Raw genomic sequence first — 17,307 nt, forward strand, 5'->3', positions numbered from 1 at the left:
TCAGTACTGCTTGCCCTGAGGCAGAAGTTCTCAAGCTGCAGCACGTGGGCAGCTGCAGGACAGAAGCAGCTCCTTTAAGAGAAGTGCCTTTCTGCAGGCAGTCACTTGTAAGGGCAGGCAGAGGCACAGCAGCCTGTGGGAAGGCAGCAGCAGGGAGCTGTAGAGCTTCACTCTCAGCCTGAGCCAGTAAACAGAGAGAGCAAGGTTGTGCTGTTAGCATCCTGGCTTGTGCAGGTGTCAGAAGGGCTCCGAGTCCAGTTTTACTCTGGTGCCTCACACAGCTAGGGGTTGGTGCTTGCATAAGGACTTGGAAGCTTGTTTAGATGCCAAGACAGTTTAAATGTTTGCCATAGCACCTGTCCTTTAATCCTGTTCCTAGAGAGGAGCCTTAAATTGCCTGCGTTCTGCTGAGTCCTAGAACTGTTGCTGGTGTTCGCTGCCTTCCCTTGGCTGTGTGACACAGCGGGCCTGCAACTGAGGGCATATCATTCACGTTCTGGCACTGACGGCGTGCTGCTGCTAATCCTAAATGCCAGTGGTGAAGAGTTGGTGCTGCAGCTCATCTCTTTCGTTTCTTTTACTCTTAGAAAGGAGATGTCCATACAGTTAATGATTTCTTCTGCTTTGTGGGGTTTATTTCCTTCTCCTGTGGAGAGATTCTTCTTTCTGAAATGCATGGGGATTCAGCAGCAATTCAGGCTGTGAAGTGAGAAGGATCCTGCTTGCTTATTTTTCTTGGATAATGCATCCCTCCATGGTTTTTCTTTTGATTTAAATTGTAACACCACTGAGAAAGCATGTGTGAGCCTTTCTGAGTAATTTCATTCTCCCCTGGATGAAAGGAGGTGGCTTCTACTTAGCTGTTTCCTGAACTTATATTGATCCTGTGTTACTCTTTCCTTGCTCCTCTAGATACTGAGACTCCACGTGCATTTTGCATATGTTGAGCCATACTCCAGAAAGTGGCTTGTTCTCTACCTTGGTGCTTACCAGATCTTTTTCTTAAAATTTCTGGAGAGCAGTGCTTTAATCCTGATTCCTGTGACTTTAGAGTAGTCCTACTCAGCATGATGTCCACAGAAAGACAGGATGTGCCTAGTGGAATTACATATAACTGCAATGTATGAATGTGGAAAAAAATGTGTGGTGTTGGTAGTTGCTGGACAGCATCGCTGTGCTCCTCACTCACATTCCTTCCATCTCCTCCTTGCTGGTTTCAAGCTGCTGCTTGGCAGTGGAGTCGGGACGGTTCGTCTTTATGACACAGAAGCGAAGAAGAATCTCTGTGAAATCAGCATTGATGAAGACATGCCCAGGTAAGCCTGGAATATTGGTTGTATGTGTGGACATCTGTATGTACACGTATGTACACGTATACATACGGGTGTACATGCACATGTATATGTTTGTGTGTATGTATTTATGTGCATATGTCTTGACTGTGAAGTTTTAGGTTTTTTGAAGTTTCATCTGCTGTTTTTGGCAGATGAAGTCTTGATGTCCATACTGCTTCCCTGCAACTGCAATGTTACGTAGCCTTTGTGTAGATGGCAATCCTTGTCTGAGCAGCATAAAACTGCTCCATTACAGTGGAGAGACTCAAAATCCACCTAAGCACATGTATCATGCTCTCCTTTATGGTGTGCCTGAGATGGAGGTCCTGTCTTGCAGCATCTTTCTGGCAGAACTAGGAGCTGATTGTTGCTCTTGAGGTGGCTGCTGGAGAGAGGCATTTCACGCTCTCTGCTGTGTTTCAGAATCCTGTCGCTTGCCTGCAGCCCAAGCGGTGCCTCCTTTGTCTGTTCTGCAGCAGCCCAGAGCCCCATCTCGCACGTGGACTTCTCAGCAGTCAGCTCTGGGGGCAAAAGCATGAACCAAGTTCCTGGGAAGCTGTTGCTGTGGGACACTAAAACGATGAAACAGCAGGTATTTGCTGAGTTTGTTTCCTTTCTTAGTCTGCTTGCCAAGAATGTCTTCTGTTTTGATGTGGAGGAGCCTTCTTCCTAAATTGTGCTGACTTTCTTTTCAATGTCTTCCCCCCAAACCTCCTTCCTCTTTTACCATCTGTCACATGTGGGATAAAACAAATTGGTTTGAGCTGTTCTTTGTACCTGCTGGGTTTGGCTGTGTTTTTATGTGTGTGTTTCAGTTTTTATTGATGAATTCTTCAAAATACTCCATGGTCTTGCTTCTTCCCTGCCTGCAGAATTTGTGACTGGCAACCTCTCAAGCGGTTTGAGATGATGCTTTGCTCAGGCTTTTTCATTAAGCTACATTGAAGGGTTTTCTTTACTGCTATTCTCCCTTGCCCTTTCCTCCTCTGCCCCCATGGGTATTGGGGCCCATTTGCATCTCCCTAGGGGAGCACTGCGGGGTGAGCATGGTGAATTCATCCCAGCCTGGTGTGCTCCAGCTGCAAGGACTGGAGATAGCAGTAACCACACAATGTGAACTTGTCTGTCTTCAGAACTCTTCTAGCCGTGTATCAAAATGCATTTTAAATCTATTTTTAGGCAAAATGCTTCTCGAGAGAATTAGTCTTAAATCATCTTCTCTGTTGTTTCAGTTTAGATGGGTTTTATTCTGGCAGTGCATCCCGGTCTTATCCCTCGCCTTTGCCCTTAAATGCTTTCCCTGATGCATAAGAGAAAGCAGCAAACTCGAGCTCATGTCTGCCAGAAGCTGTTTGTGCAGCTTTGAGGACATTGCTATGAAAGCTGTGTGTTGGCTGAGGTGAAGTGTTGGTTTAGTGTCACAGTAAAATGCAGCTGCCAACCTTGAAGTCAGTGGTCGAGGTGGAGGAACTGGAGTTCAGGAAGGAGGAACTGCAGAACAAGCACTGCAGTTCTGGTTACGAGAAACCATCTTCCTTCCCTGCACTGGGGTACAGCTCTTCAGCACCCCAGCTCCATTTGAGGTTTCTGGACACTAACACAGACTTTCCCTTCCAGCTGCAGTTCTCCCTGGAGCCCGAGCCCATCGCTATTAACTGCACAGCCTTCAACCACAACGGCAACCTGCTGGTCACAGGGGCTGCAGATGGGATCGTTCGTCTCTTTGGTATGTTGGAACTGAGCGGTGAGGTGGCCCCTGGTGTCCTCGGCTGGCTGCTCCCCGTGCCCAGCACCCTTCCCCTGCCAGCAGGGAGGCAGCTGCGTGACATGACCAAATGCCAAGCTGGAAGGTGTTCCCTCTCCTTCATGATTGCTCTCAGGAGTGAATTGAGATAAACTTTCCCTGGGGGATATTGCCTGGAGGCCCTGGTGGTGCTGCTGGATTTGTTTCCCTCCCGCTTAGGAGCAGAGTTCACTTCCCCTTGAGCCACGTCATCTTGGCTGTGCCATTAATAGCAGTACCACTGCCAGAAGCTGCCTTAAATGAAGGGATTTAGCGTGTGACCTTCTAGTTTGAAGGCAAGGACTTCGCATCAGTCCTTCTTCACTGAGCAGCTTCTGTTTCTCAGGTTCTGTCCTCTTTAGCCTGTCCTCATGGTAAAGGCAGCTTGGGCCTTCCTTCTTCATGAAAAAAGGATCTGCTTTTGCCTCAGCTGCTGAGCTGTGAGGCTACAGTCCCAGGTGGGTGTGAGGACAGAGACAGCAGCAGCTGTAGGAGTGGACAAGACAGCAAGGAGAGGAGGAAAATAAAGGTGCTGGTGTGGATTGGGCACCAAACAACTGCAGTTGATGCTGAGGATGTGAACAGCCCTGTAAAGCTGGAGGGAGAGGTGTTGGAGAATAAGGACAAGGTGCTGAGATTAGATAGGGCTCCCAGAGGCTGATGTAGATGGCTGAGTCAGAGTCTGTATCAACATAAAGAGCCTCTCCTCACCCCAGCTCTGTGTGAGCACTGGGAGTGTCTCAGTACTGGTTCTCCCCACAGACATGCAGCAGCACGAGTGCGCCATGAGCTGGAAGGCACACGAGGGGGAAGTCTACTCCGTGGAGTTCAGCTACGATGAGAACACGGTCTACAGCATAGGCGAGGATGGCAAGGTAGGCTGTGTGTGACCTTCCACTGGTCAGCTGCTGGTGAAATCCCTTCTGGAGTCTTCTCCATGTGGTGGGGATAACAGTAAAAACACCCGAAGGCTCTGGAGAATTCACAGGCTGCTAACTGTGGGCTTAGATACACAGCACCACTCTGCTGCATGCAGTCTCTGAGGAGAGGGTGGCCAGAAAGGGCAGTAGCAGCTGGAGCTGACTCAGACCTTGCCTGCAAATCCTGCTGATGGTGACACATCTCCTTCCTAGGGTATCCATGAGAAGATGACCTTCCTGTGCCCCTGAAATCACCATATTTGAGGTCTGAGGTTCCCTGGGGAGCAGATACTTGATCACTTTGCATGAAATTCCTTGCCAGTAGCTCCCTATTGCTTAACAATAAAGGTGTCAATTTCTTGAGTTCCACAGACCTCAGCAGAAGAGCTTTGGCTTGGGGGCAGGCTGCCTGAAGGCACGGGTCCTTGGCTGTTGAAAGTTAAGTGAAATCCCAACAGGGTCCTGCACATAGTGTGGCAGTACTGGTAGGCAGCAGTGCACATGAAGTGCAGGATGTGTTTGCCTGACGAGTAGGCACTCTTAAAGCCCTTGCAGCCTGCGTTTTGTAACTACAGCTACTTAGAGATGTGGAAGTGCCATCTTCTGTCTGTGTGAAATAGCCCCTTCTCTTAAAAACTGTGCGTGGCTCTTCTTTTATCCCAGTTAATTAAACTATGGGCTTTTATAATCTGTTTTTGTTATTCTAGTTCATTCAGTGGAATATTCACAAGAGTGGCTTGAAGGTGTCGGAGTATGATCTTCCCAGCGAAGCTACGGGTCCCTTTGTGCTGTCTGGATACAGTGGATACAAGCAAGTCCAGTTCCCACGAGGAAGACTTTTTGCCTTTGACTCTGAGGGGAACTACATGCTGACATGTTCCGCAACTGGGGGAGTCATTTTTAAGGTAAGTCGGCAAAGTGATGGGAAAGTTGAGTCAATGTGTATCAGCACAGGCCACTGCAAGGCAGTTTAGGTGGAATTGTTACTTTGCAGCTGAGGCATTCAGAGCACCCGTGCTAACGTGACCTATGGCTTAAACTTACACAACTGGGCTCTTAGCCTGCCTTGTTCAATTACTGCAGCTTAGCTGATGTCAGAAGCTGAGCTGCTTGAGATCATGTGCTTCTGTCCTGAGACTGAAAATTTGCTTCCTCGTGTGCTACATAAATGTTAACATGCCTCTTTTTTTTCTGCTTAATTATGTGCCCTGATAGGGATAAGGATTATGTAGTAGGCTTTGATTCTGCTCTGGGTACTGCTGCAGCAACTTGCCTCCTTAAATTCTTTTGCTTTTCTTATTGCAGTTGAATGGTGAGGAAAAGGTCCTGGAGAGTTGCCTTTCCCTGGGAGGACACCGAGCTCCTGTTGTCACCGTGGACTGGAGCACAGCCATGGACTGTGGGACCTGCCTCACTGCCTCCATGGACGGGAAGATTAAGTTAACAACCTTACTGGCTCAAAAGTCTTAACCAGAACAGTGCTGAAGGAAAAGAGCAGCAGACTTGAAAAAAAAAACAGTGTTAACTCCACAGGAACAAATTGCATGGGAGAGAAGGCAAACCACAATCACTCTTCTCATTTTAGCTTTTGCCTCTTGACAGATGTTAGATACATATGCCAAACCACTGTGCAATAGAGTACCGATCTGGGACCAGATCAGTGGCAGCAGTGAAAAATACAACTCCACCGACCCATTGTGGCAGCTGGGCTCCCTCTGTTAGGGAGTCTTGAAGTAGCACATGGCTAGAAGGCTGCTGGGATCACGTCGGGGGTTGTGCAGAAGGTGAAGCTGGAGGAGGCATACATGAGGCAGCACAATGTGTGGTGACACAGGTGGCTCAAACTGGAAAGGCCAGTGCAAAACCAGAGTATTCTTTGGGTATAATGTGTTTTTTTTTTCATTTGTTTGTTTTCATAAAAAGAAATTATTCCCTTGCACTTGATTCCTGTGCTCTGTTCAGCTGTTGCTGGAAAGCATGGAGGTTATTCTGGGCAGTGATGTGCCAAGAACAGGCTTCTGCATGAAGAAAAGACCTTTTTGTTTTCCCCAGGTGCTTCCTGACAACCTCTCAGTGGGAGCTACCAGTGCAAGTCATCCATGAATGAAAATAGCTGCATTGGTTGGGTGTATTGTGTTCCCTTGCAGTGTCTGCCAGGAATTAGAGGAGGGATCCTAAGTCAGACTTCTTGAAATGCTTACATTAGAGATCAGAAACTACATAATGCCTGATGTACTTGATGGTAGAGAGTACCAAAGGGGAAGGTAGGATCAGTCTGGCCCTTTCTAGTGCTCTGTCCCTAGACCTGTCTCCCGAAACACTAAATATCAGCTGAGTCAGGGAAGAACAATTGTGTGAGTGGGACAGGCTGAGCAGCTTCTGGGTCCTTGTGGTTTGACACAGCAGGTGCTTCTGGGGGGCTCACAGATACCTGGTCTAGCAGCCCAAAGCTGGACTTAAAATGTGGGATGTGCTGATTTGTGCAAATGATCCAAGTACACAGGTTCTGCTGGAAGGGTGGCAGGGCATGGATTCATGGGTAAATGAGAAGTTGCCAGTGTAATTTAAGGAAAAGAATGCACTTCTGCTTTCTGCATCTCAAGTCAGAGTGTCTTTGTGCAGTGGAACAGACAAGATCCTCTTTGAGTGATGTTCTATCGGATGTGAATGGAAATAAAATCCCCTTGCTTAGTACCCTCTGAGCCCTGACAGGATTCAGCCCGAGTCTGGGCTCCTCTGGCAGCTTGTGGACCAACCAGCCACTAGGTGTCATTAGGTATGAAAGATCAGCCCCAATCCAGGCTGGAGCAAAAGGCCTACACATTTCTACACAACTTTAATGTAGGAACAATCTAGGATTTGTTTTATAAATAGTAAGGTTAGATTGTGTGATTTTAACAGCACTTCATCAGCATTTGGTCATCAATTTAAGACAATTTAACAATGATTTCGACAGAATTTGCTACAGTAGAAACAGTGCAATGTTAAAAAGTTGGGGATGGCAAGGTTTACCCAAAACTTACTGCAGGGTCCTGGTAGGTGTCTAAATCCAGTCACGCATTTCCAAATTACCCCCTAGAGTGGATTACTCACCCTACTCTGTTGTTGGTGTTTGCCTGCAGCTGAGCTTGTTCCTCGAAGCAGTACCCTGAGAGGTGTCTGAGCAGAGGGGGAGACTGAGGGTGCTGCATGCTGCTGTCCCTGAAGAGCCCACAGGGCTCTCTTCATGAGGCTACTATTTATAAGACCACAAGACGACTGCCTCTTAGCATTTCCATCCTGGCTAGGGTTTGGAGAAGGCAATTTTGGTATTTTTCCCCAACCCTGCCATTCTGGTGCCTTCCACAACGTATGGGGCTACTCTCCAGGCTCTTCTCTGCCCTTTTTCTTCCTCCCCTGCCTGTACCCCCTTCCCAAGGGGGCCTTATGGTTGTGCTGGGAGCAGCCATGGGAACCTTAACAGCCTGTCCAAGCAGGAGCCCATGTCCCTCAGTTGGAAAAGGAAGGCATTAGAGCTTCTCTTTCAGTTACAGGCATTCCCCTACTAGAAATTTGCGTTGTTCACCTCATAGTTTTTTCAGTCCAACTCCCGCTAAGCTGTTTTGGTGAACTTTCCCTAAAAAAAAAACACCTTGCTCCCCCTTTGTGCCGTGAGGGCGTCTCGCCCACGCCGGCTGCCGCCGCTTGAGGGAGTGCTGACGAGCCCCAAGCAGGAGGCAGCGGGCGAACGGGGCCGGGCAGCGCCTCACAAAATGGCGGCGGGCGCGGGGCGGCGGCGGCTGCTGCCCGCCTGGATGGGGGCGGCGGGGGGCGAGGAGCGGGGGGCGGCCGCGGGGGCTCCCCCCAGGGCCGGGCGGCGGCGGGGGAGGCGGCAGCGAGCGGCGGCGGAGCCCGGGGCGGCCGCGGTGTTCTGCATGAACGAGGCCGAGCTGGTGGACGTGGCCCTGGGCGTGCTGGCCGAGGTGAGCCCGCGGGCGGCCCCTCGTGGGGAGGCGGCGCGGCCCCGGGCGGGGCTGGGCACGGCCCGGGCTGGCTGCGTTTCCTTCGGGCAGGGTCTGGAGAGGGAGCGAGCGGAGGAGGAGGCCGGCAGCGGGAGCGACGAGGAGCGGGAGCCGCAGCCAACGCCCAGCAGCAGCCCGGGGAGCGCAGCCGGCGTGGGGACGGGCGGGGACCGCAGCCCCGTTCCCCCGTCCCCCGGCGGTGGCGGTGGCGGCGCGGAGGGGACGCGGCGGGAGGAGCCGGAGGATGCGCTGAGATACGTGCGGGAGATCTTCTTCACCTGAGCGCGCTGCTGCTCCGCCACGGGGCGCACGGGGGCTGTAATGGGGGTGGTGTCTGACGGGATGCACGGGCAGGGCGCAACCTTGACGCAGCTGCCTGTGGGGGCCCCAAAAGTTGTAGGATTCCTGGGTGGTCATGGCCTGAGTTACTGCGTGGGTTGAGCAAAGCCCCACCGTGACGAGTTGTGGGCTGGTGGTCCCAGCCTCCCCTCCCCAAATTCGTGTCACTGAGCTAGCAGTGACACTGCAGACCCCCAAAAGCAGAGATGAAGGGAGTGAGAAGTGCGATAATTGTGCAAACCCAAGGATGGTGATGTAGCTGGAGCATGAGCTCATTGTGGCATCCAGCTTTATATTTAATTGGTTTGAAAGGACTGGGCGCAGGTTGTAAGAAAAGGCATAAGGAGACGGACTCAGCGTGGATTTGGACTCACCACAAGCTGGGCTGTGGTCTGACAGCTCACCCAGCAGCAGGGACACCGTGATGCTCACTGCCAGGGCGGACGAGGCTCACCTGGCACGACTTGAGCATTGTGGAGACACTACAGAGAAAACCAGCCCCGTGGGGTGGCACATGGGATGTGGGGGGGAGCAATAACTCATGCACTCGTGTTATTTGGAGTGAAGCCTTGAGGAATCGATTGTAAATACTTATCTAGCTTTGATAGAGAAGAACTAAATAAATTGTTCTATTTTTCTTACCTGTTTTTACTTGATTTACATTTCCTGTGAGTGATTGGTCAGTCCTGGAATCCAAAAGAAACCCTGGAAGCCCCTCTACTGGTGCATCACACCCTGCCTGCAGTACTGAGGATGGCAGGAGGAGAGCCTGAGGCTGGGCCAAGCTGCCTTACTGGTGGCCTCTCACTGTGGAGCTGGTAGGAAGCCCATGAAGACCACGGGGAGGGAAGGGGACACATTTCTCCCAGTGTATGCTGGGTTCTGTGGGATTTGGCTCCAGGTGAGGGTATGTTTGTTTCTGTTTGGCATCTCAGAGCATGGCCACATTAAAGGAGACACTTGGGTTTCTGCAAGGGAGTGTGGTTCCTTGATGGCTGCAGTGAGTCCTGGCAAGCTGTCCCTGTCGATCCTGGCACTGACTTGGCCTCAGGCCTTGGGCAGGCTTCCGTCAGCTGGGGAACATGGGTGGGGGCAGGTTATCAGGGGCAGGGAGAATCCTGAGTGGGCTGACCCTGCGGTAGTGTGCATGGGGGCCTGGGAAGGGATGGGGATGGCTTGGTGTCCTCTTCCTGTTCTGAAGGCAGGGAAACAGACCACATGAGGACCAGGCAGGTGTTAGAGCTTTTTTATTGAAGATCACTCAAACCAGCATCTCCAGCTACACTCCCCCCAGACCCTCCAGCAGAAGAGGCATCCCCTCGTGTCCCTACAGGGGTCAATGGGAAGCAGGTGCTTCCTTGGGGAGGTTACAGACACAGCACAGAGCCAGCGCTGGCTGTGGTGGCTCTGCTGGGGCACTGCACCCTGGCTGGGGGTTGCCTTGGTCCTGCTCCTTGCCACTTGTGTGGGGCATGTGTTGGACCAAGAGCTGAGCTGGCTCTGCTAACAGCTTCCCTCACACAGCACTAGCCTCTCCTGGAGTCTGTCAATGGTTGATGGACTGATGGATGCAGCCCTGTAATATCAATGGGTACAAACCTGGGGTTCTGCACCTGAAAGAGTCTTCAGGAAGCCCTCCTCATTAGGGCTGTGTTCAGCACTCAACAAGTGGTTAGTCTGCTCCTCCAGGTGCTCTGCTACTGCTGGGGTTGGATGTGGGACACTTCACCCTAGCGAGCTACGGCAGCATCACCCCAGACATTGTTCCAGCAGATGAAATGCAGGCGCTCCTGCTGAACAAAGTATTTCCAGTGCACTCCTGGGGAGGCTGCTGCTGTGACAGCAGTGTGAAGCCACAGCTCCTTAGTCATGATTGCCTCAAAGACATGCTCAGTTCCACCAGGAGGTGGAGAAGGGAATCTCTTCAGGCAGCTCCAATAAAATAAGCCTGTTTGATTCTCTGGCTGCCTGTACTCAGAAGGATGTACTTAGATATGTCCAGAAGGATGTGTGCTCCATCTGCAGGTTCCAGTCTGTCCCTTTCACTGTCCTCCAGGTCAGGTTGGACTAGAGCACTTGGACTAAGGATTAGTTTTTCTGCCAGTGATTAAAGCTGTAGTATGTTTACTGTTTTAATCAGGTTATCAAGAGCTTTTGCATCTTCTTTGCTTTCAAATCTTAATGGGCAATAAAAAGGCTTCAACATGGATGCGTGTTCTTGACCCAGCTGAGGTACATAGTGACAGTGAAAATCTGGAGCAGTAGCAGAGCCTGAGTCGCAACCAGTGCCAGAAAGCCCCCGGTGAAATCAGAGGGTTGAATCCACTGTGAGGTTTGGACGAGAAACATACCCAGGCCTCCAGACAGGATTATCATCTTGATGATGAGCATGATGAGGATCGCTTTCCAGCCCTTTGCCTCCTCTGTGCACTTCACATTTGCAACAAAAATGGGGTAGAAGATGCAGAAGACCAGGCAGGTGTAGACACAAACCCTGGCAAGTACTATTCCCAGCATGCTGATGCCCATCACCTGCAGATCATTGTGCTCCAGGCACTGCAGCTCCCCAGCTGTCTCGTTCCACAGGCAGAAGTTGTAAAAGCCAATGCGTTTGTAAGGGAGGTCGACTAGGTTCCCAGCTTCCCACAGCAGTGCGTAGAGCATCAAGGCCAAGGCCCCGGCAGCCTCGAGGAGGATCAGTGCACAGAGCAGGTGCCCTGTGCACCTCAGCTGCAGCAGGCCCATCACAGTGCCCACACGCTCTCTTGATACCATGGTGGGGGCTGCCGTGAGGATTCCTGCTGCAAAACATGAGGGGGGACCTCTTGGTTAGTGCATGTTGTGGTACCCTTCCAAGGTGTACTCTGAGCCCTTGCACAGAGAGCAGAAGCATCTTAGTCCTGCTTCCCCTGTGTGGGCTGAGAGGGCTCATTTGTGGTCACGGCAAAAGTGGCTTAATCACACTCTGCACATGGGCCAGCACTGAGAGGACAGGGGACGAAGACTGCTGTGGTTCCCTAAGCCCTACATGCAACCTGTGTACCATGACCTCACATTGTTCAAGATAAGAATCTGTCAGGGAACTGCAGTGATGGCAGGGGAGTGAAACACTGCTGTCTGGTAAGGAGGGGGTTAAGGGCTACTCTGGAAAAATGCTTTGTGTTCAGTTCTGGTCAGGCAAGGACATCCATCGATCTTTGGACGTCTGAGCAAAACACAGGCATGAAAGGGTCTGAAGTGCAGCTCTACCCGCTCCCCCCTCCGCCTCTCAGGGCCCCGGGACACCTGGTGCCATCGGTGCCCCATGTTCCCACATACCCCTGAGGACCCTGCATCCCCTTACAGTTCTGGGCATCACAGGGCTGGTCGCCCCCACCCCGCTCCCTGCTGAGGCTGGCAGACATGGTGTTCCTCTGCCCTGGTTGCCTGAGGACCTACGCCCCGCATGGGCGGGCAGTTATGACACTACCAAGGGGCACCCTGGGCCTGCCCGCATCTGCTTGCCCTCCAATGGGGCCCCGGGAGATGGGTGCCATACAGACAGACCTGCAGTCGCTGTCCTCCCCGCTCCTCTTGCTGGTAGTTTGGTAAATCTGCCGACCTGCTCCGCTCTCCGAATCGTGGGCTGTCCCCAGAGCCCTCCTGCGAGCTTCTGCTTCACACTGAAAAACAGAGGAGTGTCATCAGCAAGGAGCATCGCTGGCACCACAGCCCTGGGCATCTGGAACTGCACAGGAGCACAAACATGGGGCAAGGAGCGCAGAGACCTTGGCTTCATGCTGTGTCTGACTCAAGGCTCTGCAAGTCACCCCTTTCTTGTTTTTGCCAAGCATTATCTCCTATGAATCATTTACTAACTTCTCTCAAGAAGTTCACAATGTTGGTCCTGCTATCCCCTCTCCGCTATCCATTACCCAACAGCGTGTCATCCCGGTGTCCCGAGCCAACCTTCATGCACTATGCTGCCTGTGTTCCCACCCCACAGCCACTTGTGGGTTTGGTACAGCCTCCACGAGTTTTCAGAGCACCTTGGAAAAACCTCACCCAATCAATGTCTGGCTACGCTGCTGGTGACCAGAGACCCTTCAGCACTCCCCTCCTACCCCCCTGCCTACACACTTGGGAGCAGGGCACCCATATTTAATGTGCACAGGGATAAAGCTTCTCTGTCCCAGACTTCTCCCCCAGTCATAGCCAAGAGGAACACATACACAATGAGCAGTGTGCCACAGGATCCAGACACAGATCTGTCCCCTTCCTTGGGTCAACACCTCACTTCTTCTTGTGGTCTCCCTTGGAGCTCTTCACAACAGGCTTCTGGAGAGGCTGGAAGGCCACGTGGAGGATGCCCATTGCTCTGAACCTACTATGAAGACACAATCAATCAGGAAAACATCATCGCTCAGGCCTAGACCTTGCTGCAGAACAAGACCTTTTGATTTCAGCAGGCTGGGGGTGGGCAAGAGGTTGGGAGGGGACATCACCAGGGCTGCTGACCTAAACCGACCAAAGGGATATTCCATGCCTTGCGATGTCACACTCAGCAACAAAAGCGGTGAAAAGGGAAGGGGAGGGAGGTCTTATTATGAAATTGTCTGTTCACCCAAACAACTGCTGTGTGTAGTGAGGCCCTGCTTCCTGGGATGTGGCTGAACATCGCTCATTGATGGGAAACAGAGAGTCATTTCTTTTCTCTTTCTCTGTGCTTCCATGCAGCCTTTACTTGTGTTTTTTTGTTTTTTTTTTTTTTTTTTTTTCCTCTTCCATTTCCCTTTAATTAAACTATCCTTATCTCAACCTATGTGTTGTTTTTTTTCTTTCCCCCTCTTCCTCTAAGAATGGGTAGTAAGAGAGCGGTTGTGGTGGAGTTCAGCTGCCCAGCAAGGCAAAACCACCCCAGTCTTTTTTGGTGCCCAATTTGAGGCTCAAGGAATTTGGGATAAAGATGATAACTGAGAGAAGTAATGGGCAAAACATGGACAGGGTGTTGTTTATGAATATAACAGTTGTGAAGGGTTTAAGAAAGTAATAATTGTGAGGAATATGTTTCATAGTAATGTGGTAAAAGGATGAGGGGTGGAGTGTATGTAAATTGTCCACTTTCTCAGTGTTGTGATGGTGTAATGTTTATTTTGGTGTGGTGAATTCTTTTTCTTTCTGATGTAAGTGAAATTTGTGAAGACCGTGTTGAATTGTGAAGTAAGAGTATGCTGTGATTATGCTTAAACATGCTTTCACAAAGGTGGAATGAAGTGGGTGTACATGGCAAGGTTTTGGTAGCAGGGGGCTGCAGGGGTGGCCTCTGTGAGAAGAATCCAACAGCTGCCCCATGCTGCCAGCTCCAGCCTGCTCCACATGGACCTGCTGCTGGCCAGAACTAAGCCAAAAAGTGATGTTGGTTGTGCCTCTGTGAGAGCAGATTTAAAAAACAGGAAGAAAAGCAAAAAAAAAACAACCAACCAACCAACAACAACAAAACACCACAACCTGCTGTGCAACTGCAGCTGGGAGAGAGGAGTGAGAAGCAGCCCTGCAGACACCAGGTTTGTTCAGGAGGGCAGGAGGTGCTCCAGGCAGGCAGCAGCAGTTCCCCTGCAGCCTGTGGAGAGGCCCCTGGTGGAGCAGGCTGTCCCCCTGCAGCCCATGGGTCCCATATGGAGCAGATCTCCACACTGCAGCCCCCGCATGGGTGGAGGAGCCCCCGGTGGAGCAGGTGGATGTGGCCTGGAGGACGCTGTGGCCCATGGAGAGCCCCTGCAGGAGCAGTCCCCGGGCTGGAGCTGCAGCCCGTGGAGAGGAGCCCACGCAGGAGCAGGGGGCCTGGGGGGAGCTGCCACCCGTGGAGGACCCGTGCTGGAGCAGTTTGCCCCTCTCAATTGGGGAAGGACGGCATCCCGTGGGAGGGACCCCATGGGGAGCAGGGGCAGAGAGGGACTGCGAGGGAGTGGTGGGGACAAAATGTCAGGGACTGACTGCAGCCCCCATTCCCTGTTTCCCTGCGCTGCTCAGGGGGAGAAGGCAGAATATGGTGGATGGATGGAAGGTGTTTTTAGTTTTTCTTTGTCTCTCACTTCTCTGGCTTGTTAGTAATAGGTAAAAAATTTCTCTAATCTCCCTACGCTGCGTCTGTTTTGCCTGTGATGAGAACTGTTGAGTGATCTCCCTGTCCTTATCTCAACCCTTGAGCCCTTTTCACCTATTTTCTCCCCCCTCCCCTTGAGGAGGGGGAGTGAGAGAGTAGTTGTGGTGGAGCTCAGAGTAAAACCACCTGAGTAAAACCACCACAGTCTTGCTCCCAGCAACTCCTCCTCTTTGCCCGTCTTTACAGCGCTGTCCTGCAGCCAGGCATTGCTGCTCTTCCTCCCCTGTCCCCGTGAGGGCTCACACCCCACACCATGCTCCCTGTCACCCTGCCTCATGGCCTTCAGAGGGAGTCCAAGCTGTGCTGCGTGGGTGCTCTGCATTAGCTGCCAGCTCCCCACGACATCTGGCACAGCTCGGAGCTGGGGGCTCTAAAGGGCTCCTGGCGCCTGCTGGCCCTCTGCCCCTTGCTGTCCTGTTTCCCTAGGTGGGTTTCCTAAGGCAGACACGCTTACAGAAACAGTCTTTCTGTTTAACCACCTCACATTGCCTTCTATTTGCCACTACCCCCCCCAAAGAAAAACATATCAGGAATTAAAAGTTGTCCTACTTGCACATGTTTACCAGAGAGGGAAGCAGAATTGAATGCCTGACAGGACCATGGAAATGCATTACAGAGGTGGAGGAGAGACACCTCAGGTGCCCATGGTGCTATGTGATCCCCGCAGGTATGAGGCCCCAGGGAACCCCAACCAAACAGGCACCTGCCCTCTCCTTGGATACTCACGTCCATTAGGACCTCATCTTTCCCCAGCAACACACCCCCTTTCACTCTTTGTGTTGGCAGAATTGTAGGCAGATTTTCCATCTGGCCTCTTGCTGCCCTGCTCTGCCCAGCCCATAAATCTGCTTGTCCTGGTGTGACCGTGACGGTGTCAGAAAACCTCCCGGTGCCAGTGCCTGATGCCAGCTGGGGCAGAGGGCACATGGCTGGCCTGGAGGGGACGTGTGGCCTGGCTGTGAAAGCCATGACCTGGTACCCCACCACCAGCACAGCCGCAGCCACGGCATTTGTGAGCCCTGCCTCTTGGCCCCAGTCGGCTTGGAGGCAGCCCAGCTGAGCAGCAGGGATAAACAGGAAAGAGCTGTCACTCGCGTCCAGCTGGGGCCTATCCCAGCCATCTGCAGCCCCTCTGCCTCTAAGGAGACTCCCGTGCCTTTTGGACAAGAGAGCTTGCAGTTCTAACACAAAGGTGCAAGAGAAAGCAACCCAAGCGTGTTGTAGCCGGCCCCAGCCTGGCCTCGTTGCCCTTGCTCCTGGGTGGGCGTTGCTGGGAGTACTGGGCTTTACCAGGACGAGCTCTGTGCCTCAGCCTCTGGGCAGAGAGGGGCTCCGTGTGTATGGCTCAGGAGCTCCTGGGGGTGTCTGTGTACAACACGGGGCTCATGGGGACCCTTCTGTGCTATCAGGATGGCACACAAGTTCCCTCTCCCAAATCACAGGCAGGTAAGCACCTTCCACCCAGAAAGCTGCTGGCTGAATGCCCAGGCAAAGGTAGCAGGGCAGAGAGGGCAAGGCATGTAGCTCTGGCCAGGATCTGGCTTCAGGGCTGGGGACAAGCTCTGATCATCCCTGCGCAGAGATAAACAGCTCTGTGGAGCCCTAACGAGAGACCAGCAGTGCCCCCAAGCTGGGGAAGGACCTTCTCCCTCCTAGACGTTTGCACCCGGGGGCAACCCTTCTACCCCTGGCAGCTCCCCCCATTGCCAGTGGCATTAAAGAGGTGGGGGCACAGCTGGAGGATACTTACAGGCTACCCATCGGGGTGCGGAGCTGAAACAAGCTGGAGAGCAGATCCCCTCTGCAGCTGCTGCCAGGTCCTGTGCTGGCTGGGCTCTGACACTGTCAGCACAAAGCGAGCGCAGCACTTGTTATCATCCTGGGCTGCTGCTCTGCTTTCTGTTTCGCTTTTGAGGGCCATGGGATCCTGGTGCTGTGCTCCTCCCTGATATTGCGTAATCTAAATTTAAGCAGAAAACAATCTGAGCTCAGCTGGGTGCAGAGCTGCACTTTCTTTTTCTGACCCTGCCAACTGCTGTGAATAACTGGCGGGGCTAAGCTTGCCCAGGGAAGCTGTGCTGTTAGAGAGCCTTGGGCAACCGTGGGGGCTGAGAGGAGTTTATTGTGTTGTGGCATGTCTGTAGAGGTGACCATCCTGGTGCTGTTGTCAATCCCGCAGCACTGGCAGAGTTCAGTGACCATTTTGCCCTTCCTGCTCTTTAAGCGCTCTTCCCTTCCTGCAGCTTCCCAGATCCAGCTCCCCCTTGCCTGCAGACGTGCCTGTGTGGGCACACTGCAGGAGAAGTGGCAAGCTGCGTGCTGCCAAGGGAAACCGATGAACCCTGTGCCCACCACGTCCTGCCTGCAGAGGACAAGCAGCCCTGGTTGTCAAGTACCAGCACAGACAAGCAAGAGTGAGTGCAAGGGCATGTGTGCATGTGTGTGCTACCAGCTCATAGTCCATTAAGCCCTAGGGACCCCTTCTTTCCTGGCAAGTGCCAACAAAGCAGCCTTGCTTAAGCAGCTGCAGTAAAAGCGAGTTTTCAGGCATGAGTTCAGCCCCAGCCACCCCCCTCTTCTCAGCCTGGAAAACATACAACAGGACTGGAGTGTGCCCATGTCTGACCCGTGGGCTCTGAACACTGCTGCTAGCTCTTTGGCAAGAGTATGTCCCTTCCCAGGAATGGGACAAAAAGGGAGTTGACAAATCCCCCCTTGTGTGATGGAAGCAGCAAAACTCTCTTTCCTTTATTCCTCCTGGCCAGACCCAGAACCATTTGTCCTGATG

General features: G+C 52.3%; 3 protein-coding genes across 7 annotated transcripts in view; 2 read left to right on the forward strand and 1 right to left on the reverse strand.

Moving 5' to 3' along the window:
• WDR91 (WD repeat domain 91) overlaps positions 1-5,974 on the forward strand; it is a 16,081-nt gene extending 10,107 nt beyond the window's left edge. The window contains exons 10-15 of the mRNA XM_082751449.1: positions 1,222-1,316; positions 1,758-1,926; positions 2,952-3,060; positions 3,880-3,992; positions 4,745-4,942; positions 5,343-5,974. Of these exons, the coding sequence (XP_082607575.1) occupies positions 1,222-1,316; positions 1,758-1,926; positions 2,952-3,060; positions 3,880-3,992; positions 4,745-4,942; positions 5,343-5,507 (849 nt within the window). The 3' untranslated portion in view covers positions 5,508-5,974. The remainder of the gene's footprint in view (positions 1-1,221; positions 1,317-1,757; positions 1,927-2,951; positions 3,061-3,879; positions 3,993-4,744; positions 4,943-5,342) is intronic.
• Positions 5,975-7,789: 1,815 nt separating this feature from the next.
• On the forward strand, positions 7,790-9,020 carry CYREN (cell cycle regulator of NHEJ; the record flags this gene model as incomplete). Its single annotated transcript, XM_082757794.1, has 2 exons — positions 7,790-7,999; positions 8,090-9,020. 2 exons carry the CDS (start codon positions 7,790-7,792, stop codon positions 8,318-8,320), a joined length of 441 nt encoding a protein of 146 aa, XP_082613920.1. The 3' UTR covers positions 8,321-9,020.
• Positions 9,021-9,607: 587 nt separating this feature from the next.
• TMEM140 (transmembrane protein 140) lies at positions 9,608-16,395 on the reverse strand. 5 transcript variants are annotated; one of them, XM_082775973.1, is made up of 4 exons: positions 16,270-16,395; positions 12,589-12,743; positions 11,924-12,039; positions 9,608-11,175 (listed from the first exon to the last, which is right to left on the reverse strand). In XM_082775973.1, the coding sequence occupies exon 4, from the start codon at positions 11,150-11,152 to the stop codon at positions 10,577-10,579; it is 576 nt and encodes a 191-aa protein (XP_082632099.1). In that variant the 5' UTR covers positions 11,153-11,175; positions 11,924-12,039; positions 12,589-12,743; positions 16,270-16,395; the 3' UTR covers positions 9,608-10,576. The 5 variants fall into 5 exon arrangements, with proteins under 5 accessions (XP_082632099.1, XP_082632100.1, XP_082632101.1 ...); XM_082775974.1 differs by having other exon boundaries at positions 9,608-11,178; XM_082775975.1 differs by having other exon boundaries at positions 11,920-12,039.
• Between the last annotated feature and the right edge of the window lie 912 nt (positions 16,396-17,307).

This window comes from Aythya marila (assembly GCF_965140915.1).
Source record: "Aythya marila genome assembly, chromosome: 1".
Lineage (NCBI taxonomy): Eukaryota > Metazoa > Chordata > Aves > Anseriformes > Anatidae > Aythya > Aythya marila.